The sequence below is a fragment of the Neofelis nebulosa genome, chromosome 8 (assembly GCF_028018385.1).
Source record: "Neofelis nebulosa isolate mNeoNeb1 chromosome 8, mNeoNeb1.pri, whole genome shotgun sequence".
Lineage (NCBI taxonomy): Eukaryota > Metazoa > Chordata > Mammalia > Carnivora > Felidae > Neofelis > Neofelis nebulosa.
In genome coordinates this window covers 46,105,377-46,129,735 of record NC_080789.1, presented here as the reverse complement: position 1 = coordinate 46,129,735, position 24,359 = coordinate 46,105,377, and the positions used below count along the sequence as shown (strand labels likewise).

At 38.3% G+C, this 24,359-nt stretch overlaps 1 protein-coding gene across 1 annotated transcript in view; it reads left to right on the top strand.

The window, feature by feature from the left end:
* Window positions 1-327: 327 nt before the first annotated feature.
* The window catches only part of RAB21 (RAB21, member RAS oncogene family), a 43,916-nt gene continuing 19,884 nt past the window's right edge, over window positions 328-24,359 (top strand). Inside the window, exons 1-4 of the mRNA XM_058742029.1 lie at window positions 328-715; window positions 13,232-13,291; window positions 14,045-14,152; window positions 17,852-17,915. Coding sequence (XP_058598012.1) covers window positions 566-715; window positions 13,232-13,291; window positions 14,045-14,152; window positions 17,852-17,915 — 382 coding nt within the window. The 5' untranslated portion in view covers window positions 328-565. The remainder of the gene's footprint in view (window positions 716-13,231; window positions 13,292-14,044; window positions 14,153-17,851; window positions 17,916-24,359) is intronic.

The following is a 24,359-nucleotide window of genomic DNA, read 5'->3' as shown; positions in this document are numbered from 1 at the left end:
GGTCATCAGCCTGGTGGACATTCCCTGGGCACGAACGATAACGTTCTGCCTTTCCACATTCCAGCAGAGCTGGGCTTCCTTCAAGTCATCTATCCCTTAATCCCGCAGACTTCCACCAACTGCGGAGTGGTGGTGACCCGCAGACAACCTAACTCAACCGGAGACTGCGCGGAGCCAGTCACAGCCAATTCCACCCCGGGAAGAGGCTCCAGAAACCCCACCCACGTCCAGGCACGTTTTCCTGGGCCGAGTCCCAGGGGCCGCCCGCGGCCGCCACGGTCACGTGACCCGAAGTGTGACGTAGGAGGAAGGAGACGCCATTAGAGGGAGGCGGAGAGGGAGTGCTCTTCGCCTTTCCTCGGGTGCCTGACGTGGTGGCTGGGGGGCCCTTCATTCTCGGACTTCCCTCGGCCCTTCCAGGCTTCGCCCGGAGGCGAGAGTGGAGACGGCGCCCCGGGTTGACGGGTCGGTGCGGAGGGGCCTGCGCCGGCCGCGGCTGTGAAGGCGCTGCGGCGGCTGCGGGGAGCTCGGCGCAGCTCTAGGGCTCGGGCGGCGGGGAAACGGGATGGCTGCGGCCGGCAGCGGAGGGGCGGCGGCGGGCAGAGCCTACTCATTCAAGGTGGTGCTGCTGGGCGAAGGCTGCGTGGGGAAGACGTCGCTGGTGCTGCGCTACTGCGAGAACAAGTTCAACGACAAGCACATCACCACTCTGCAGGTGCGGGCCCCAGGGAGCGGAAGGTGGAGCCTTGGGGCCCCTACCCCTCCGGGGCCATGAGGACTTTGCTGCCATGGTCCCCTGGATCTGGGCTTACAGATCTCAGGCCTGTCACCGTCGTCTTCGTTTCGGAATGCTTTTCTGAGTGCGTCCTAGGGACACGCGGGGTCGGGGCATCCTGTAGACGTTAAGGACAGGCTGTTGGGAAGGGAGTGGAAGGGCCCTGAAAAGTCCCCCGTGTGGCTGCGCATATTGTGGAGTCCCCATCGCTTGGCTAGTTTTCCCCTTTGATTCACTTCCGCTTGTGCCCTAGGTGCCTTCACCCTACAGTCACTGACTGTCTGCCCTTTTTCTTTCTTTCGGAATTAGGAACTTAGCTGCGGATTTTATTTTGCGAACCTAGGTGCTTTGTAACTTCAGCGCTTACTGATGACTAAGTGTTTACGCAAGTTCCATTTTGTCCTGGCTTCGAGTAACCTGCTGATTGGCGAAAGAGTCATCTTTGGAGGGTTTTTGAAATGACCGCTTGCGGGCGTGGGTTACGCAGTTTCCTTGCTGCCTGCATGGGTCTGACTTAAGGGGCAGTCATACTGTGAGGTCGGTCAACCCACATGCACTGGGAAACGTCATGTGAATACTAGCCAACAGTTGGTCCCCAAACTAACAGCTTCGTAGCTGCTGCTACTTACTTTCTTTGCTTGTAGCATAGGGTCGGCTTTCTTCTGCAGTTACCTTAAGGTTGGTAGGAAAAGTGTTAAAATGTAATCATAGATTGGGAGTGAAGCCAGCCCTTTGAGGCAGTTGTAGCCTCCTCCCTCTTCCAAAGAAATCAGTTTGCACGTGTTAGAAAAAAATACCCAACTAATCTAACTTTCTCCATTTAGTTACAGGTAGTAAAATCGAGTGTACTGTTTTTCCCCCTTATGTTTATTTATTTTTGAAAGAAAGAGACAGAGTGTGAGGGGGAAGAGAGAGGGAAACACAGAATCGCAAACAAGTTCCAGGCTCTGAGCTGTCGGCACAGAGCCTGAGGCGGGGCTGGAACTCACAAGCGGTGAGTTCCTGCCTGAGCTGAAGTCAGATGCTTAACTGACTGAGCCACCCAGGCGCCCCATAAATCGAGCGTACTTTTGAGCCTGATTGTCCAGGTTCATATTCCACCTCCATCTATTTTTCTGTGATCTGTTATCTATTTAGTATGTTCTTTTTTTTTTTTTAATTTTTTTTTTCAACGTTTATTTTTTGGGACAGAGAGAGACAGCATGAACGGGGGAGGGACAGAGAGAGAGGGAGACACAGAATCGGAAACAGGCTCCAGGCTCCGAGCCATCAGCCCAGAGCCCGACGCGGGGCTCGAACTCACGGACCGCGAGATCGTGACCTGGCTGAAGTCGGACGCTTAACCGACTGCGCCACCCAGGTGCCCCTCTATTTAGTATGTTCTTGGGCATGTTAATTAACCTGTTTGAGCCTAAGTTTCTTCGTCTGTTAAAATGGCCATAATAATAAAACCTAGCTCATAAGGTTGTCAAGACAAGTATACGTAAAATCACTTAGGACTTGGTCTGTTGTAAGCTCTCCATCTTTATTACTGGCCCAAATTGCACAGTAGACTTTCATTAGTGATTGTGTAGTGTGTAAGAACATTGACACTATTTAATAGAACACACAATCTCCTAATTGTTGTGACATTTGATATTTGATGCTATTATTAAACTACTGAGTCTAGAATTCACAAGGATGCTCTGATGATTCCATGTTCTATTTTTACTCCTGTTTTTACTCCTCTTATGTGAAGCACAATATCTGAAAAACTGAATGTCAGGAAACTCCTTTTTTTTTTTTTCTTTGCATCCTTGTACAAGAGCACTTACACAATTTTAATAGTTGTTATTGTTGTGTTGCTAGTGAAATCAAGGGAATTTGTAGGATAAATACCTATGATTATTTGGAACTTAGGAATTCATTTAGGTAAAGTAATAACAATAGTTAACATTTAGTGAATTCTTACTGTACCGAGTACTGTACTTTTCTTCTGTCATTTAATTCTTATTATAGCCTTTGAGGTGGTAGATAGTTTTATTAGCCCCATTTTGCAGGCAAAGAAACAGGCTTGGTTAAGTTGAATAATTTGCTGGCGGTCATTTTGCCATAAGTCACGCACGGTACCCAAGCTGAAATTTGAACCCAGGTCTGACTTCGGATTTTGAGCAAGTAAGTCACACTGCCTCCGGATATTGGTAAATCACCCCTTTAGTGGTTATCTTTGTGCTACAAATCTTACATAAAAGAGGAAATCATTATAATTGAGCCTCCCCCTTTAAGATAATTTAGTCCTTCAACCCAAAAATCGCACCTTCATTATGCATTTCAAAAACATCCTTGAAGCTAAAAGCAGCCTAAAGGTTTTTAAATATTAGAGACCACTTCAACTATACTGGAAAGGATGAAGTTTATGGTAGATTTTCAGTATCAAAAACATAGCAGTCCTGATTTTAGTATTTATATAACTCTTATCATAAACAGTGTCTGGATTATATTGTAGAATTGAGGATTTTGTTGCATACCAATGTATGGAAGCAGTATTTAATCTCTTTCTCTTACATATCAGTTCCTCTCATTTTAATTTTTTTAGAGAATTGTGACCTATTAAATAACAACCATGTATAATTTTAATTTCTAAATGGAGAGGAAATCATGCATCAGAACATCAGAAGACAACAGAGGAAGAGTCCCTCTTTTTTTCTCAACAGAATACCTACTACCTATCTTTTGACATACTTTGTGTTTTGCAAGGTACACTATCTTAGAATCATGTTCAAACAGTTATGAGACCAAGGAAACCTAAGGTAGTTTATGGTTCACTGTTTCAGTCTTTTGTTTAATATTTCAGTCAAGTGATTGTTCACTCTTGTCTGACCATCTTGGAGGTGAGGTGAACTGGTACAGAAAGTGGGAAACTTACTATGTCCTAAGATGGCCCATTTCATTTTTGGACAGTTTTAATTTTCAATAAATTTTTCTGTGTATAAAGCCAAAATCTGTTTTCCTTGTAGTTTCCAGTTCTGTCCTCTGAATCTTGATCACATAAGATATCCCTTCTGATAGTTGAGGACAGCTGTCATATCCCTTGGTCTTATCTTTTGGGTAAACAGCTCTGGTTCCTTTAAAGGAATCTCTTATGACATCTTTCTAAACCATTTCACTATTTAATCATTGTCCTCTTTCCTTAAAATGTAATTCTTTGAGCTGTAGAAATGATTCCAAGTGTGCTTTGAATTTAGTAAAGTACAGGCTATCACCTTCCCTATTGAGAATCCTTTTCCAACACTGAAATAGAAAAGATTCTATGTGCTTGTGGACAGCTGCTACATTTATTAATATTGGGCTTGCTGTCTTAATCTTAATCCCCCTCCCCAAAAAGGCATTACATCCCTCAAAATCTTTTTTCTTTTATAGCTTTTTTTTTTTTTTTTGGGGGGTCCCTAAGGTATTTGAACCATTAAAATAGGCTTTGATAAATTTACTCCAGTGGTTAAAGCCTGTTAATGTCCTTCTAAAGTTTGATTTTAAGTTCAAGAAACGTTGAGCTCCTGTGGGTCAGATACTTGGTTGGGTTCTGGGCATGCAAAGAAAAAGAAGGTTATGTTCCCTACTGTCTGGGTTAACTACTCATTTTAGCTTTGTCACCTGAAGATTTGCTAAGAATGTCTTCATTGTTTTCATCAGGTCATTAATAAAGACTTTGAAAAGGGGAGACAGAGGGAAAGAGAGACAAAGCTCTGCGGCAGGTCTCATTATAGTCCAGTGATGTGTGACCAGAGATGTATTTTTCTTTAGTTGTGCAGTCTTAGGGTGGGGCTTTTTCAGACTATGCTTGAGCCGTAGTCTTTCTCTTTGAGTGAGAAACAGTTACTGGTGGAGTGTTGTACATATTAATGATAATGGAAACAGAAAACAGCCTGAGATTTACTGTTATGGGCTATTAACTAGTGGGTACAAAGCCTTTAATGAAAATGTTCTTCCAGCATTATAAATCTAGCTTTTTGCCCTAGCTACATCAGTCTTGCCCACAGGGGATATCATGAGATGCTTTGTCAAATGCTTGCAGAAGACAAGATACACTGTGTTTCTGCATTAGGAAGCCATATGATGTGGTAAAAAGGGACAGGATTTTGAAGTTAGACTTGGTTTCATATTTTGGCTCCTACTTCATAAGCCTTTATGATCTTGGCAGGTTATTCTAACGTTTGTAAGCTGGCTCTTGATCTATAATATGGGAGAATCTCACTTATAGGGTTTTTATTTTATTTTAGTTTTTTTTTTTTTTTTTAAGATTTTATTTTTAGGTAATCACTACACCCAGTATGGGGCTTGAACTTACAGTCCCGACATCAAGAGTCAGTGCTTACTGAACAAGCCAGCCAGTGCTTACTGAACAATTGGCATGAATTATTTTGAGAACCCATGCTGTCTCTGAAAGATCACTACATTGTCTTTTAAAATTGTTTATAATTTTATACTTAATATAATCATATATATGTACACATATATGTTATTTTTTATATACATTTATTATTACTATACATATACATATATATTTGCTTATTCATTCTAGAGTTTTGGCTGGGATTGGCTTTTCTGGAAATTAACTTCTTTCTAGAAAATTGTGACATTGGCCATGCTTTAGTGTTTTAGCACTGCTCCCTTTTTTGCAGAGCTCCTCCTAGGTTACTAATAATTAAGACATAATCTTGTAGGTGAGCTCTCTAAGAACTCAAAATCTTTTACCTAGCTCAGGAAACTTGATCTTATATAATGAGTCCCCAAGCTCTCTTACATGATTAACCTAAGCAATTAAAGTCAATGATTATTTCATACATGTTAAATATCAAACATTGTAATAGCTGGGGAATATAAAGAATAAGGTACTTTGACCATCATTTAGCTTTCTTGATTTTATTCTTAAATGTTTGTGCCATTTTGATTGTAACTACCTTTTCTCTTTGGTATATCTTTTTATGTCTGTGCTCTTGGGTAATCACTTCCATTTCTTTCGTTGTATGCCCTTTCCCCCCCTTATTTGAAGGTGTTTTCAGATCGTGGACTTAGAGTGTTTTCTGGCACTTTCCACCAGTCCCTTATATAAAAAGTAACATTTTTATAATCTGAACGATCAGTCATTTTCCGTTTTAGAATCCTAACTCGAATTCCGCCTGTCTGCCTTGTGTAGTCGGGTAGGTGGCTGTCACTTGATGAGCAAAGCAGTGCTGTAAGGTTGGCTAGGCAGATAGTATCCTGATAGTTTGGCAAATGAAGAAACTAAGCTTTGTATTCAATTTCTGAGGTCCCACAAATGGTAATGGTGTACATGTTTTCTTAAACTTGAAGTCTACTACTTTTATCCCCCATGCACCTTAACCTCCTGAGCAAAACTTGGCATTCAGGTTCTAGCAGTTGATTTTACACTTGGCGTCATAGTCTCTAGTCTAGGAATCTTGGTTTGCTTACTTGTAAGATTAATGTTTTGAATGTCTGAAACATCTTCCAAGTAGTTCTGGAAGCCACACCAGTGTTGAACAGTTAATTCATTTACATTATCTTTTGGAGAGGGACGGGGGTGGGGGGGGGGGGGAAGAGAGAGAGAATCTTAATCAGGCTCTATGCTCAACGGCTGATGGGGGGCTTGATCTCATGAGAGTGAGATCTTGACCTGGGCTGAAATCCAGAGTCAGACGCTTAATGGGCTGAGCCACCCAAGCGCCCTACATTATCTTTATAAAATAACAATAGTTGAAATCTTCATGTCACCCCCTCTTGGCATTTTACTAGATACATGTAGGTTATGGAGGGTGGGTGATTTTCTTTTCTTAAAATAGTTTTTCTGAATTTTGGTTTTAAGTTCCTAATATATAATGTCTGATTGCCATTTTCTGTTTTGTGTTTTGAGCCACTCCTGAGAAGTAACTTTTTGACTCTTATTTTCAAAGTAGTCACTTGGACTGTAAACTGATTATGATTCTTGTATTTATGGAAATTAAGGACAAGGAATGAAGTATTCAAGCAGCCAGCTTAGTTTTCTTTCTTTTATTTAATTGAAATACATTTGACATACAACATTGTATAAATTTAAGACATAACATGTTAATTTGTTACATTTGTATGTTGTGATAATGATTGCCATTGTAGCAATGCAGCTTAGTGTTCTGATAGCTAATTTTTATTGCCTTGCTACAGAGGACTATTTTATAAATTATCTGCCTGAATCTTTTTATGCCTTTAGTACTTACATATTAAGTAATAGATACTTTAAACACTTAAGTCTGAAACAGTGTTAGTGACTGTAACAAAAATAATGTCAGTGTTTCGTTTTATACACACACACATACACACACACACACACACGCACACACACAGACACACTTACTAATGAAGGTATGTTGAACTTAAAAGATAATAAATAAAGACAGGAAAGTATTTGCCTACAATTCAGTTACTTTGCTGCTTTAGGTATATTACTTTGCCAGCGATTAGGAAGCACAGCAAGTGATCTGGCTAATAACAACAACAAATACAAAAAATGATTAAGTTATGAAAAGACAGATACAATTTTTCTTATTATTTTCTATAATTCTTTTCTTTTTAATTTTTTTTAATGTTTATTTATTTTTGAGACAGAGAGAGACAGAGCATGAACAGGGGAAGGGCAGAGAGAGGGAGACACAGAATCGGAAGCAGGCTCCAGGCTCTGAGCCATCAGCCCAGAGCCCGATGCGGGGCTCGAACTCACGGACCGCGAGATCGTGACCCGGGCTGAAGTTGGACGCTTAACCGACTGAGCCACCCAGGCGCCCCTATAATTCTTTTTTTTTTTTTTAATAGAGATTTAAAAAAAAAATATCCACTACGCTTTTGGATAAGATGTCTGGTAAATAAGTATCAGGTGCAAATGACGGATGTGTGCCTCAGGTAATGAAATTGTTGATTTAATACCCCTAAAGTTTGGAAGATGAGGTCATTGGAATTATAAGTAGTGGTGCCGTAACTCAGGGTTTGGAGGAATAAGGTGGGACATCTACCATTACTCTGATCCTCATTACTTTGTGCCTACCCTGGGAATATTTTTGTGAGTTGAGTTGGTATCCAGGAACACTTAGTGTCCCACGTGGAGGAGTGCCAGGTTAGGAATGTGTATGTTCTAGAATAAACAGCTTTGTGCAATGGAAAAAGTACTGTGGAGTCAGACAGGCTTCTACCCACTGCAGTACCCAAATGAGTTGTCTGACCTTGAGTGAGTCACTGTATTTCTTTAAATCTCGGGTTCACAACTGTAAAATGGCTGTAAAATAGCTACTTCACACGGTTGTTACAAAGAGTAAATGAGAAAGCCCAGCTTAGTGTTTGGCACACAGTATATATTTACTATTTATTTTCTTCCTATATTTCTAGAACCTTTTGAATTGATACTGTAATGCCACTTTCCCTTCCCCTTTCTAGACTGGGGATTCTTCACTGAGATGTTGCCAGGGATTTAGAAATCCCTTGGGTTAAGTGTGTGAAATTGTTTTTTGGTATGTGTATGTGAGCGGTTTTCTTGGGAGTAAATCAGTTCATAGCTCTCATCAGATTCTCAAAGAAGTCCCGTGATCATTTCTCCCTTACACTTTCATGTAACAGAATTAAGAACCGCTGCCCTAGATTAAGTATAACTACAAGTGGCATCTGAGTGGTCTGCCCAAATTAAGTATGCCTCATAGAGGTGGTTAAAAAAGATAAGACAAATGTCAGCCTTTTAATTTTTTGCTATTCCATCTTGATATTATGTAAAATCTTTCACCTTTATTTTCCAATCTAATTGTATTTGCTTTTAAAACAGATGATATTTGTTCTTTAAGAAAATGTCTGTACCATATTACAAACTTAGAATATATATAAAATGGGATGGGACAATTTATATTACACGAGGAATTTTCCATATAGTGGGATTTAAGTAGTTCATTATGAAGGAGAAAAAAAAGATTTAGTGAGGATCCTTGGATAATATAGTAGATATTTGAGTTAAAGTAATTAGATTTGGGGCACCTGGGTGGCTCAGTCAGTTAAGCAGTGACTTTGGCTCAGGTCATGATCTCACGGTTCGTGGGTTTGAGCCCCGCATCAGGCTCTGTGCTGACAGCTCAGAGCCTGGAGCCTGCTTCAGATTCTGTGTCTCCTCCTCTGTCTCTGCCCCTCCCCTGCTGGTGCTCCGTCTCTCTCTGTCTCTCAAAAATAAATAAATAATGTTTTAAAAAAGTTAAAAAATACAAAATAAAATAATTACATTTACAAGGAAACTTTTAGAAGCACATCTCTTCATAAATTGAGTTTTACCTTCATCGATTTATCCAGGTACATTGTAGATATGTTTATCTGTAATAACAGTATTTGTATGTCTGTTGTATTTGTGTGTCAGCCCTGGCTTCTGCCTTTTCCATAAGAGAAGTATTATCTCAGATCTCAGTGTGGAAGATATGCTAGCATAGTGGTTATGAGTCGTGTCTGGAGCCAGCCTACCTGGATTTCAAATCCTACTCTGTCACTTCCTATGTGACCTTGGGCAAGATACCCTTCCTGTGTCTTAAGTTTCGACATCTGTAATATTTGGATAATTATATCTAACTCAGCGTACTATGACATTGAATGAGTTAATATTGAAAAGCTCTTAGAATACTGACCATTTCATTGTAAGCCTCATGAGCATGTTAAATAAAAATGTGTAATCTAGTTGACATGTTTCTACCCATGAAAAGGTAATTTACAATATAAGCAAGGCAGTATATGGTATATATTAAAGATTAGGTTCCCTGTAATTCTTCAGGATAGAGAAACTCATTGTGGGTTGTATGGGTGGTATGAGAAAGCTTAAAAATTCAAGGAAGAGGATGGGGCACCTGGGTGGCGCAGTCGGTTAAGCGGCCGACTTCAGCCAGGTCACGATCTCACGGTCCGTGAGTTCGAGCCCCGCGTCGGGCTCTGTGGGTTCTGTGCTGACAGCTCGGAACCTGGAGCCTGTTTCCGATTCTGTGTCTCCCTCTCTCTCTGCCCCTCCCCCGTTCATGCTCTGTCTCTCTCTGTCCCAAAAAAAAAAAAAAAAAAAAAAAAAAAAAAAAAAATCTCTTTAAAAAAAATTCAAGGAAGAGGAGTTTGGGTCATGAACTGGACTTGGATAGATGGGATTCAAATAGAGAAAAAAATACATCCAAATTAGAGGGGAATTTTATGGACAAGCAGAATTGGAGGAATGTATATAAACCATATAAGCTGGAAAGTAAGTGGAAAAATACTAGAAGCTATGGACATGGACAATTGTGGAGGCCCTTGGATACAAAAATAACACTTAGAGATTTTTAGTTGTAGATTATGGTTCCCTAACTTTTATAAAGGAAAAGCTTATGAATGATCTTATAAAAAGTACTCAGCACAGTTCTTGGTGGAAAGTAAGCATTTGGTAATTGTTAGCTAGTATTAGCAATAGTAGTAGAAATAAAAGTGTAGAGTTTCACTGTATGGATGGGCTGTCTGTGTACCTTTTAAAAGTTGCATACTGAGGGACACTTAGGCTATTCCTTTTTTCTTTTATAATCAATATTGATGAGCAGCTTTCCATAAAATTGTATATCCAGGGTTCCTTAGGAGAGACTCAACACTGTCCCTTAAACTCACCATGGGAAGGTGGTGGTAAGTTTCCGAGGAAGTGGTAAAAAGGGAAAGGATGGAGCTTTATCAGCTCTAATTGATTCCTGTCTATTGAGAAATCCTCACAAAACTCATGACAAAAAAGTTATTTTGATATTAGCTGCCAGCAGGGATATAGTTCAAGCAAACTTGTTAAAAATGATATCTTACTAGAATACTTGAATGAGTTATGGTAAGATTTTTTTTAATCATGGAGACTTTAGGAAGATAATTTGGCATGTTGACTAGAGTGTGAGGTGAGACCAAAGTTGTTACAGTAGTATGAGATTGGTTGTCAGAGAACTCCAGAAGAAATATGAAGACAAGTCTTGGTAGTTTTGTTTTTGTTTTTTGGAATATGGAATGTCAGAGGAGGAAGAATACTTAGAATATTTCTAAGAGTCTAAACCTCAGTGACTTGAGAATGTGATCAAAATACTGAAGTTGGAATGGAAAGCCAATTTTGTAAGGAAGATCAGTTTAATTTTAAATATATTTGAGACAAGAGAGGCATTTAAGTTGACCTATATATTAAATATTTGGGTGGGATTCAGATTATGAGTTTCTTCATATAGCATTAATGTTGAACCCATGAAAATGGTTGATGTCAAGTAGGTCACACAACTAATAAGTTGCAAGGTAAGATTCAAATCCACAGTTCTGATTCAGAGTTCATATTCTTAGCCCCTATGCTCTAATGAGTGGGAGAGGTCCTTTATTTAAATTCATTGTGGAAATATGTATTTGGTCTTCTCATTTTCCAAGTTATTTCTTTTGTTATTTTGCCATTTATTTTATATATGCCCCTTTCTATGTAATCTTTGTTTCATTTAATAAAATACCTTTAGTGTAGTTAAGGTTTTGAAGGAAGGCATTCCTGGATTTGATCTCCACTCTGCCATTTGTATCTATCTGTGTATTCCTTTGTTAATCACTAAATTCATTGGCTTTTTCTTAGTTCTAAATTACCTTGGTATACATACAGCAGAAAGCACTTCCTGAAATCTAGGTTCCTCCTTCAGTAATAATTCACCATCTTAGCTTTTTACCTGTTTTACCTTATTTCTCTGTACTTTCTTTTATATAGATACACCTAAATGTGACTGTCTCTGCATAACTTTGGACTTGGTTCTCTGTTCCTTTTTTTAAATGTCACCTGACTCTGGGTTCTGATTATATTTCCTCTTCAATCACTCTAGATTCTGTTTTCTCTTTTCTATCTTTGTGGACTTGGTTCAGGCCCTTTTTGTTTTTCTCTCCCAACTCTGTAATAGTCTCCTGTTTCCAGGTCCAGTCCTGTCCTTTCCAGTCCAACCTCCTCTCCTATCACAGAGTCATTCTCTTAAAATATAGATCTTATACTGCCCCAGTGCTTAAAATCCCTTCAATGATTCTCCATCATCAACAATATTATTCTTAACACATATTCCTTAGGATGAATTAGGCATTTCTCTAGGGGAAAATAGGTCAAATGAGTTTGGGAAATGCTCGTATAGATGCAGTTAGTTTTTTTTTGTTTTTTGGCAGAATCTTAGTGTGCCAGTGTGTATTATGAATGTACAGAGGGAATGCAGAGCAATGTGCTGCATATCCCAATTACATCTGACTGTAGTATACGTTAAAAAAAAAGACATCTAGAGTCTTGGAACAGGTGTTATTAAGACCCACAAAGTAAAGTCTCTACATCTAGACATGGAACCCTAGCACTTTTTTTTTTTTTTTTTAATTCGTTCAGCCTTTGTCTTTTTCTGTAGTCTCATCTCTGGCATTGACCGTACTACCTTGGAGTTCTCCATGGGGAGGGAGTTACATTTTTCAGGCTTTGGTGGCTTTACCCATCTGTCAGGGAAAACCCATACTACTCCTAAAGGGGAGACCATCAACTTCTCTCTGAAGCCTTCCCTCATCCGGGCAGGCTTTACATTTCCTTTCTCAGTACTGTCTTTAGAGTGTACTTGGCAAGACCCTCCCATTTTAACAATTGTCACATGATACTACTTTTCTTTACATGTTTATTTCTGCTGTATATAGACTGTAAGCTCCTTGAAGGCTGGAACCATTTCCTTTCATTTCTGTGACATTAGTACTTAAGATAATTATTAGATATGAATTAAATAATTGAATTATAAAATAATTGCGGGAATATTTCTTTTTTTTTTTTTTTTTTTTAAATTTTTTTTTTTTTTTTTTTAACGTTTATTTATTTTTGAGACAGAGAGAGACAGAGCATGAACGGGGGAGGGTCTGAGAGAGAGGGAGACACAGAATCGGAAACAGGCTCCAGGCTCCGAGCCATCAGCCCAGAGCCTGACGCGGGGCTCGAACTCACGGACCGCGAGATCGTGACCTGGCTGAAGTCGGACGCTTAACCGACTGCGCCACCCAGGCGCCCCGATTGCGGGAATATTTCAAGTAATATTGGTATTCATACAGTTAACTACCAGTAAATATATGTTTTATCTCACTTAGAAATCTCTTAGTTCTTTCTACAGTGATTGCGTAAGGTGACATTAAATGCAATGCTCTAAGAGAAATTTTTATGGGGAAGATCTAGGAAAATGTTTAATTACCATTTTTTCTTCTTATTTTTCATAACTTGTGTCCATAAAACAAAAAACTATTTTTTATATTAGGATATAACTAATGTTTTGTCTTCAGTGAAAGTAATGTTTAGTCATTAATAAAAAATCAGTGATTACTTTCTCTCAGATAACTTGTTTCATATTGAGATTATTCTTCCATCTATAGTTTTTAGGGTAAGAAACATATGAAATATTGTTTAATGTATATCTCTTTTCTTAGGCATCATTCTTGACAAAGAAGTTAAATATTGGTGGGAAAAGAGTAAACCTTGCTATATGGGTAAGTTAACCTTTTCAATTGAGTTTGTGAAGTCTTTTGCTATTCTTGATAATTTAATAACTAATTGGCTGAAAGAATAGGAATTTGAATTTCTTTTTTTAAGTGAACTTTAGCTGAAACTTTTTTTTAATAAACTTTTTTTTTTTATGAAATCAGGCTAAGAATTATACAGTTGTATACACGAATATTGCTTATCATAACCTTTGAGTTGGGGGAAGAGTAAACTCAGGAATTCCATATCAGAGAAAGAACAGGGTGGGTGAACAGCCTGACTGTCCTATTTTCCCTCTGTGTTTTCATGTTCCAGCTTTCCAAGGGAGTGCCTAGTAGAGAGTAGGGTAATGCATCAGACTACCTTTTGGCCAGTGGTCCTGGTGTATACTCTCTTTCTTGTTTTCTCCCTTTGTGGGAAACCTAAATTTAGGGCAAGGCCTGTTTCTGGCTTACAATGCCATCTTGGGCATTCTGATCCTCTGGCAATTGAACTGTTTTTTTTTTTTTTTTTTTAGTGGGTGTGGGAAGATTGATGAGGAGTAAGAGGGTTGGGAGGGAAGAAGTAACCTTTGTATAATGGTAAAACATTATTGGTTATAACTTCTAAAGAATTTTTGTAACCTGTTCTTTTTCCTTTAAACAGTGCTTTGAGATTATCTGTAACTTCGCCACTTTCCAGTTAATTAAAAGTTAACTATAGTTGCAATAGCAGATTTATTTTTTTCTTCTGATCTAATAAGTATTTGTTGCTTTATTTAGGATACAGCAGGTCAAGAGAGATTCCATGCATTGGGTCCAATTTACTACAGAGATTCAAATGGAGCTATTTTAGTTTATGATATAACAGATGAAGATTCCTTTCAGAAGGTATTCTATTTACTTATAGGTAGATGATTTGAAGAACAACACTGATTTTTCAAGTCTCCATTCACATGCCTTTGTTTACTAATGTGGTTAATCTTGGTTTTAAAAGTAAAATATAGTTTGTATATAAATGATTACCACTAGTATTTGTTAATGCAGTATTTAATTGATTAACAGAGATATTAATAGTTTATTACATGTTTTCTCAGATTTTAGGAAAGGGAAATAATTTGAAATAAAACCAGAAAAATTGAAGGGCTTTTTTTCTCCCTGTTAAAGAAAAATTACGTATATTTCTTGATTCCATATATAGTAGGCATGTGAATACTTGGTATGGTTGCATGGGCTCTCTAATTGTAAAGACAAAAAAAGAAGAGGGGCATCTGGGTGGCTCAGTCGGTTAAGTGTCCGACTTTGGCTCAGGTCATGATCTTGCTGTTCCTGAGTTCAAGCCCCGCATCAGGTTCTGTGCTGACAGCTCAGAGCATGGAGCCTGTTTCAGATTCTGTGTCTTCATCTCGCTGTCTGTCCCTACCCCACTCATGCTCTGTCTCACTCTCAAAAATAAGTAAACATTAAATCACCTTAAAAAAATTTTTTTTTGTACTCTGTATATCTCTCTCAAAAATAAAAATAAAACATTAAAAAAAAAAAAAAAAGAAAGATGATAAGAACTAAATCGAATTAAGCTCTTTCTTCTCAGTAAGTGTCCTGGAAGATACAAGTTTTAAAGGACAGTCTAGGTAGTATTTATTTTAAAGTTTTTTTTTTTTTTTTTTTTTTTTTTACCCCTCTTTTAAACATACACCACAAAAGTAGAATTTTTAAAGTTGTTTGGAACCAAAAATAAGTTACCATTAAACTTACCTCTGAATTTTCATCACCGTCAGGATGGTGACTAATTGCTTATTTGAACCTTTCTCTGAGAGCCCCTCTTAGAATAAATGTTCAAGGGTATGAACTAAAAGGGGCAATTTCCAAGGCAGAACGTTTTCTTTCCTTAAGTTTCAGGTTTGTTCCTGTTGAAATTACTTGCTGTTATACATTCAGGTGTGTGTGTGTGCGTGTGTGTGTGTTTTCCATTTGTTTCCCAGTAGTTAACAGATGAAGCAACTATACAAGTTAGTCTTTGGATTATTACATGTGGAAAAATTTAATTCAAGGAGTAGAAAAATGAAATGATAAGTAATTTGTAGATTTAATGATACTTGAAAATTTTATTTTGGGGCTGTTATCTGTTATCCCTTCCTACCTTTTGGCATAAATAGAAATGGTTTGAGTGTTTTATTAAGAGAAGGTTGAGTCTTTTAAGTTGAAAAGTGACCAGTTATCTCTTGCTGTATAACAAAACCCCCAAAACCTGGTGGCTTAAAACAATGATTTATTAATCTCATGATTTTGTGGGTTGACTGGGCAGGTCATGTGGTGGCACTCATGCAGCTGCATTGAACTTGGAGTTTGGCTGGGTAAAAACCATCCAGGAAGGCCTGTTCTCCCCCATACGGCCTCTCACTCCATCTGTTTTCTTTTTTTTTTCTTTTTTCTTTTTTTAATTTTTTTTTTTTTTAACGTTTATTTATTTTTGAGACAGAGAGAGACAGAGCATGAACGGGGGAGGGTCACAGAGAGAGGGAGACACAGAATCCGAAACAGGCTCCAGGCTCTGAGCTGTCAGCACAGAGCCCGATGCGGGGCTCGAACCCACGGACCGTGAGATCATGACCTGAGCCGAAGTCGGACGCTTAACCGACCGAGCCACCCAGGCGCCCCACTCCATCTGTTTTCTTATCCTCCAGTGTTCTCTCCACATGCTCTCTCATTATTCCATATTTTAGCCTAAGCTGCTTATATAACAACTGAATACCAAGAGTAGCTGCCAGGCCCTCTTAAGTCCGAAGCTGGCATAGCATTACTTCTGCCACATTCTCTTGGTCAAAGCAAGTTAAAAGTCTAGCCCTGCTTTACAGAGAGGGGAAATAGAATCTGTCTCTTGATAAGAAGATAAAGGATTTGTGACCATCTCTAACTCACCACAGAATGTATAGGGGTAATGAATAAGATGCCTGCAGAAGGGGATCTAATTGCAGATGAGTAACAATTTTTTTAAAAAATTGGTTAGATATAGTAGATTGTGGTAATATCTGTAGAGGGAGTAGAGTAATACATAATTGGATTCTGGCATGGTTCCTTTGAAATGATGAGGATGTACATTGTATATTGTTAAATTTTTCTTATGTGAAATCAATTGTGGATGGAAGTTCATTGCTTCTCTGAAAATTTTATACAAATGTGATTGAAACAAAAAGATGTGGCTGTACTGAGAAAACTATGGTTCAGTGCTAAGAGAAAGATAAGGTGATAATATTGATTACCTTTGCTTTTGTAAAGGTTTGGGGTTTATTAAAGATAGTTCCTCTGCATTCTTGCAGAGAGCAGGAGTATGGAGCTGTTACATTTGTACTGTAGGACCAGATGCACAATAAGTGCTTACTTACCACGTATTTAATGTAATTTTTATAATATAAAGAAGTGTGTGAATTTTTTTTAGGAAAGTGTATAAGTTCTGTGTGATTTGATTACATACAAATTAAATTGCATTATAAAAAATGAAAGGAGGTATTCAAGTTTGCTCTTTATCCTATTTTATTGTAATCAATATATTTAAAATCATGAGTTCAAAAGATTAATTTACTTAATTTGAATTTACTCTCAACTGTGCCTACTGCTGTGCTTCATCCATAGTGAAGAATTTATTACTGGAGTCTTTGTACACCCGTGGTTTTCTATCAGGAGGTGACAGTGACTGGAGACATCTTTGGTTGTCACAGCTGGAGGATAGTACTGAATGATATCTAGTGGGTAGGAGGCCAGGAATACTGCTAAATATCATACACTGCACAAGATAGTCCCTCACAACAAAGAATTAATCTGAGCCAAAATACCAGTATTGTTGAAGTTGAAAAATACTGTCATACACTAAAGGATGAAAATTTATTTTGCCGCTCTTTTTGGTGTCCATATACATTTTACCCCTTTTAAGTGTGTGATACAGAAGCTCTGTGCCCTCTATTTGGAACCAATAAAGACTTTTTAAAAAAATTTTTAGATGTTTATTTATTTATTTTGAGAGAGCACGCATGCATGAGCAGGGAAGGGGCAGAGAGAGAGGGAGAGAGAGAAAGAATCCCAAGCAGGCTGCATGCTGCCAACACAGAGCCTGATGTGGGGCTCAAACTCAGGAACCGTGAGATCATGACCTGAGCCGAAATCAAGAGTTGGACACTTAACCGACTGAGCTACCCAGGCACCCCAACCAGTAAGGACTTAATTTTAAGCCTGATATTTTTAAGTTCAAAGTGACTCTACAAGCATCTGTTATTATCAGAGGCTGGAGTTGACATGCTTTTGCTCGGGTAACTAGCTTTGTTTGGATCTGTGCAAGATTTATGAAAATTTATAATTAGAGGTGTCTCTGTTTATACTATATGTAGATATAGAGAGAAATTGTTCCATTGGATATTTGTGTGCAGTTTGCAATATAATCTGTCAAAAAATGATCCTACATTAATCATTTCTAGTAACACCTAAATATATGGGCTGTTAGACAAATTCTTGGTACTTTGACAGGGTGGGGCTTGGGATATTGTAATGGTGGTCATTGTAACAGGAATTGTTTTAATATATACTCTTTTGTATACACAGGTAAAAAACTGGGTCAAAGAATTACGGAAAATGTTGGGAAATGAAATCTGTTTATGTATAGTTGGTAAGCATCATCACTTTTTTAAAAATATGTCCTCTATTTTCTGATGTTTTATTAGAGAATAGCAAATAAGTAATTCTCATTTTTAAAGTTATGTGAGAAAAGAAGAATGACATTTTAATATTCAAATATTTTAGAATAATTTAGGATTTGGAAGTGATCTTTCAGAAGATTCAAACTTCAGGGAAGGCCTTGGGGAACAGGCGGGAAACTAATCATGTAAGGCTTCAACTGCCAGCCTTGCTTCAGTTTGATCTTTAGTTTTTCACTGTAAGATTTTTTTTTTTAGAAAAAAAGAGTTTAGGATCTAATTTCAAATAAAATTAAAGCTAATGAATTCAGCAAGCATTCTTGTTTTATACATTTAACTATGCACATTTTTGAGTTAAGGACAAATTTGACTCCAAGGATATGAGTAGATTATGATACTAGTGTAGAGGAATATTCTTTTTTTTTTTTTTTATAAATTTTTTTTTTTCAATTTTTTTTTTCAACGTTTTTATTTATTTTTGGGACAGAGAGAGACAGAGCATGAACGGGGGAGGGGCAGAGAGAGAGGGAGACACAGAATCGGAAACAGGCTCCAGGCTCCGAGCCATCAGCCCAGAGCCTGACGCGGGGCTCGAACTCACGGACCGCAAGATCGTGACCTGGCTGAAGTCAGACGCTTAACCGACTGTGCCACCCAGGCGCCCCCAATTTTTTTTTTTTTTTTAACGTTTATTTATTTTTGAGACAGAGAGACAGAGCATGAACGGGGGAGGGGCAGAGAGAGAGGGAGACACAGAATCGGAAGCAGGCTCCAGGCTCTGAGCCATCAGCCCAGAGCCTGACGCGGGGCTCGAACTCGCAGACCGTGAGATCGTGACCTGAGCGGAAGTCAGACGCTTAACCGACTGAGCCACCCAGGCGCCCCAGAGGAATATTCTTAATGGGAAAAATAAAGGAACTGTAGAACTCATCCTTGGACTTCTGGAATTTCTCTTTGGTTCCCTTTTTCTTTAGTTTATTATTTCTATGATCTAGTAACTAATTATTGAGCAGGAAAGTATACCAGACACTATCCTGTGTTCTTAGTAGATATTATCTCATGTAATCCTCATAACCTTATGAGGGATTTATAGAGGAAGCTGATCCCTGGAGATATTTAATAATGTGCCCATTATCAAGCAGCTATCAGAGATGGAGTACAAATTGAAATCATTCTGACTCCTGTGCTTTGTTATTAATTCTTGTGATGAATAACTTCATAGTGCTTGCTTTCTTTCTGCATGACTGGTAGGGTAAAAATGGCCTCGGAAAAACCAGGGTGGGTTTAGTGGAGGACTTAGAATGGAATGATTGATGTGGGTGTGTTTGGCTTTTTTAAGAATATTTTTTTAACTAGAATTTACATTTCTTACATTGTGTCACCATTAAATTGGTAAACTTTACAGTTCCAGTTCAGGGTGCAAGTCTGGGGGAAGAGGACACAGGGATGATCTGGCCTGTTTTTTAAGCCTAGATGGTAGGCTAGATGGCAGGAGTATTTCAGAACAGAACCCTGGAATAGTAGACTACATGGGAGTTTGGGCCAAAGCTGCAGCTAGTCATTACTGAGTTTGGCCTGGCTTTGTCTAGTAACTGGGACTTACTGGGAGTGGAAGTGGCCACAGTAGGTGAATGACTGAAGATTTGATTATTTGAGATTCTGGTTATCTCTCAGAAGAGGGAAAAAAATGACTAACATATAAAGTCAAAGAAGCCTCCAGTTTGTTATTTGACCAAGGTTACAAGTATTGTTTTTTTACTTTTTACTTTTTTAAATTTTATTTATTTATTTTGAGAAAGAGAGTGTGTGAACATGAGCAGGAGGGGCAGAGAGAGAGAAAGAATCCCAAGCAGGCTCCACACTGTCAGCACAGAACCCGATACAGGGCTTGATCCCTGGAGTCATGACCTGAGCCAAAATCAAGAGTGGATGCTTAACTGACTGAGCCACCCAGGCAGCCCTAAAGTAACATTTTTTAAAACATAGCTGGATAGGGGGCGCCTGGGTGGCTCAGTCGATTAAGCATCCAACTTCAGCTCAGGTCATGATCTCGTGATTCGTGAGTTGTGAGCCCCTTGTTGGGCTCTGTGCTGATAGCTCAGAGCCTGGAGCCTGCTTCAGATTCTGTCTCCTTGTCTCACTGCCCCTCCCCTGCTTGCGCTCTGTCTCTCAAAAATAAATAAAAACATTTAAAAAAATAGCTGGATAAATAAAGCTTATGAATAATTTGAACTGTGTATTGTTCATGTTCATACTATAAGAAGGTTTAGGAATAAATCTGGTAGCTTACTGCCCCTCGTAGAATCAGATAATCCTCATTTAATATCATATAGTGTTTAATAATTATTGGTATGAAGTATAAAAACCTCTCACTCCTTTTCTGTTGGCAAATGTGACATGGAATTTTGTTGTAATTCAGTGATGAAAGAATTTTGAGAGCCCACTTACCACAAAAGGAGAATTTCACAATGTATCTGTTCAAACAGTAACTTAGAGGGCTCACCTGTTTCTTTTTCATCCCAACCCAGCTGCCTTTCCATCACCAACGCCCACCTCCAGATACTTACTGTCTTGACTTTTTACTGCATGGACTAGTTTTGATTTGAATTTTATATAAATGGAATCGTATAGCATGAACTCTTGTATCTGGTTTTTTGTTTTTTTGGCTTTACATTATGTTTGCATGATTCCCCTCTGTTCTTGTATATAGTTGTAGTTCATTTTATTCTTTTTTTTTTTTTTTAATTTTTTTTTCCAACGTTTTTTATTTATTTTGGGACAGAGAGAGACAGAGCATGAACGGGGGAGGGGCAGAGAGAGAGGGAGACACAGAATCGGAAACAGGCTCCAGGCTCCGAGCCATCAGCCCAGAGCCTGACGCGGGGCTCGAACTCATGGACCGCGAGATCGTGACCTGGGTGAAGTCGGACGCTTAACCGACTGCGCCACCCAGGCGCCCCAAGTTCATTTTATTCTTTGCTCTCTGGTGCTTTATGAATATTCCACAATTTATCCTTTTGTTACTGGTAGCCATTTACATTCTTTTATCCCCTATTGATTTTCATTCTATTTTTTATAGCAGTTCAGTGTTTATTCTCTCTTCTGTTTTATTACTAAATTCAAAATAATAACACTACTTCCCAGGATTGTGGTGAAGAATAATAAACACTTGGCATAGAGAAGGCATTTGACAAATGTTTGTTCCTTTTCCTTTACATAACACAGTCCTTCAAATATTTGGACGGTTTACCTGAAGTGAAGGTCTTCACTTCACTTCTCTAGGTCTTCATTTGTTTTTCATTTGGTCTAACTTCTAGGCATTCTCATCATCCTGAGTCCTTTTTCCTAGGTTTGTTTCAGTATATAAGTGTGTTTTCTACACTTGAACACTAGAATCTAGACATTGTTGAGCCAGTGTATACTTACATAGCTCTCTTTAAAATTCTCCCGTTATCATTCTACCAACAATGGCCAAGATTGCGTACACTTTTTAGCATTAGCATCCATGTCAATTCAGTGTTTCTTTTACATAGATTATAGTTAACAAAAATCTGAATCACTGTTTTATAAGTATCGCTCTTCTGTCAAGCTTTTCCCATCTTGTTGTTGTATAATTAAGTTATTTAAACTTAAGTGTAGGAACTTCAACTCATCATGTTTCTGAATCTTTATGTTTGATGATATCATCTCCTGGCTTTCTCATGTAAATTAAATAGTCCTTATCTAAACCACTTACAATGTATTAACCAGTAATGGAGAACCCCATATTTGGCTAGCAAAGACTTTTTCCTCTCAATTTTAGTTAGTTCAGTGATTAGCATTCTTAGCTGTGGTTGCTTTGCTTGATAGTATTTTGCTTCTAGTCTGTCCTTAACATTTGTATGTTTATTAAATAGTTACTTTTAATAATAGTTACCATTAAGTTCTAAGTACTGTTCTAAGAACTACACATTTATGATTTCAGTAAGTCTTCTGGCAATACTACAAGAAGGTATCATTGCCATTTCCATTTCACACATGAGAAGTGGGCTAAGAGCTTGATACTTCCAAAGTACATAGCCAGTTAGAGGTAGACCTGGGATTTTAACTTAGGTCTGTCTGCTACATCAAGAGTAAGTGAACAAAGGTGCCTGGGTGACTCAGTTGGTTAAGTGTCTGACTTGAGCTTAGGTCAAGATCTTATGGTTTGTGAGTTCGAGCCCCGTGTTGGACTCTGGACTGACAGCTCAGAGCCTGGACCCTTCTTTGGATTCTGTGTCTCCCTCTCTCTGCCCCTCCCCCACTCGTGTGCTGTCTGTCTCTCTCTCTCAAAAATAAACGTGAGAAAATAATTTAAAAAATAAAAATAAAAAAAAAGAATAAGTGAACAAAATAGATATGGTCCTTGTCTTCCCAGAGCTTATGTGTAGGAAGAGAGAGAAAAACAAGCTATTACTATATATTAACAATAAATGCTATGAAAGGGGAAGTACAGAGTGCTGTGGTAGCACAAAAGCAAACCTAACTAAATTTGGGGGGTGGGGTGGGGATGTTAAAGGAAGATTTCCAGAGTGTTGGATTAACTAAATAAGCTAGATGAAGCTAGTGGGGTGGTGGTAAAAAGTGTGTTGCCTATCATGGGCTTTAATTTTCTCCTAACACTGTTAATTTTCCATTTGATCATTCACTGTGATGAATATGGCTGATATTAATAACTGCTAATTACTGAGTATATACTACATACTAGGCCTTTTACATGTATTGTATTTTCACATCAACTGTGCTAAGTTCGTTAGCTACATTTGTACAAAGTGATACTAAGAGGTTAGTAATGTTCCCCAAATTATATAGTTATGAAGTGACCCAGGACAGGAAAACAAGTTTTATCAGGGTTAAAGCCTTTGAAGGCTTCCTTTGATTGATTAGGACACATACCATTGGGTCTCAGCAAAACAGGTTTCTAGCTCTTTATTGCTATTAGGCCATCTGCCCTTAGCAATGGGTATATCCTTTCCATGATCTTAATTCAAATGTGTTTTTATAAAAAATAAAAGTTTTTGCTTCTTAGCAGGGTGGCTTTTCACCTTCCTCTTCAATAGCTTCAGCCAATTTTTCCCCCTTATCTTTATAGTACTGTACTTCACTTGTTGGTAATCTTTCTTCAGGTGTTTCAAGTCTATTAGAAAGTTCCCTACATAGCTGTATAGTAATATTGAAACAGATACGAACCTCAAAGCCTTAATCCTTTAGATGTCTTGCTTTTTTTTAATGTTTTTATTTTTGAGAGAGAGACAGAGCATGAGCAGGGGAGGGGCAGAGAGAGAGGGAGACAGAATTTGAAGCAGGCTCCAGGCTCTGAGCTGTCAGCACAGAGCCTGATGCAGGGCTCGAACTCATGAACTGTGAGATCATGACCTGAGCCAAAGTTGGATGCTCAACCATTTGAGCCACCCAGGCTCCCCTAGATGTCTTGCTTTTAAAAGAACTGTAGGCACTAAAAAAATTTTGAGTTTTGGAAGGATGTCAGTCACCACAATGTGTTTTTTTTTTTGACTTAATCTGTGCTGTCACTCCCTATGAATACCGATTGTTCAAAGAACCAGTAGTAAACAAAAATTTTTTGTTTAAAAAAATAATTAGGTTATTAAGATAGCTATTTTAATGATAACCAGATTTATTAAAGTTAGGTAAGTTTAAAATGTTATTAGATAATATTAGATCATAGCAGTGTCTGAATAATTTCCCCCAAATATTCATTTGAGGCAGTACTCAAATTTTCTACTTTCTGTATCCTCATTTTTTAAGAACAGATGTTGATAATCCTGGTGGAATTTGAAAACAGAGGCATTAAAGATTGAGAAAAACAGCTCATAGGGTTTTAGGTAATTGGGACAAAAGTCTTCTTGATCGGAGACTCGTGGCAGTCTTGTGCCTCTGTTGGAACCACAGACCACTAGGTGGTGCTTTTTGCTTTCTTCATAGCATAAAACAACTTCTGGTGACTGTCCGCTATATTGGCTGTAATATTTAGCAAATTTAAATTTTTATTGACAAGTAGAATGTAGAAAATCAGAATTAATATGGTTTTCTTGCTAAGGTAAACAATCCCCAAAGAAGGAACAGTTCATTATAGAATTTGTTGATAATCACTGAGCTTTAGTATAATCTGTTTCCCTCTCCTGCTTTGGCTATGTTGTAAAATAGTGACTTGCAGCTGCCCACAATTGGGTGCTCAGTTTATTTGAGGTCCTCCACGTACAGAACCTCCGGGCTTCTACTTCTCAGTTGTAAGCATCTTTCATTGGGTGCTTATCGTGCTTTATCTGAAATCATCTAGATTCTCTAATGTCCCAAGAAAAGATGACCTTATTTACAAAAGTTTCTTTTTTTCCTCTATAAGTCAAAATAGAAGATATTTGTTTGAAATATCCTTCCTT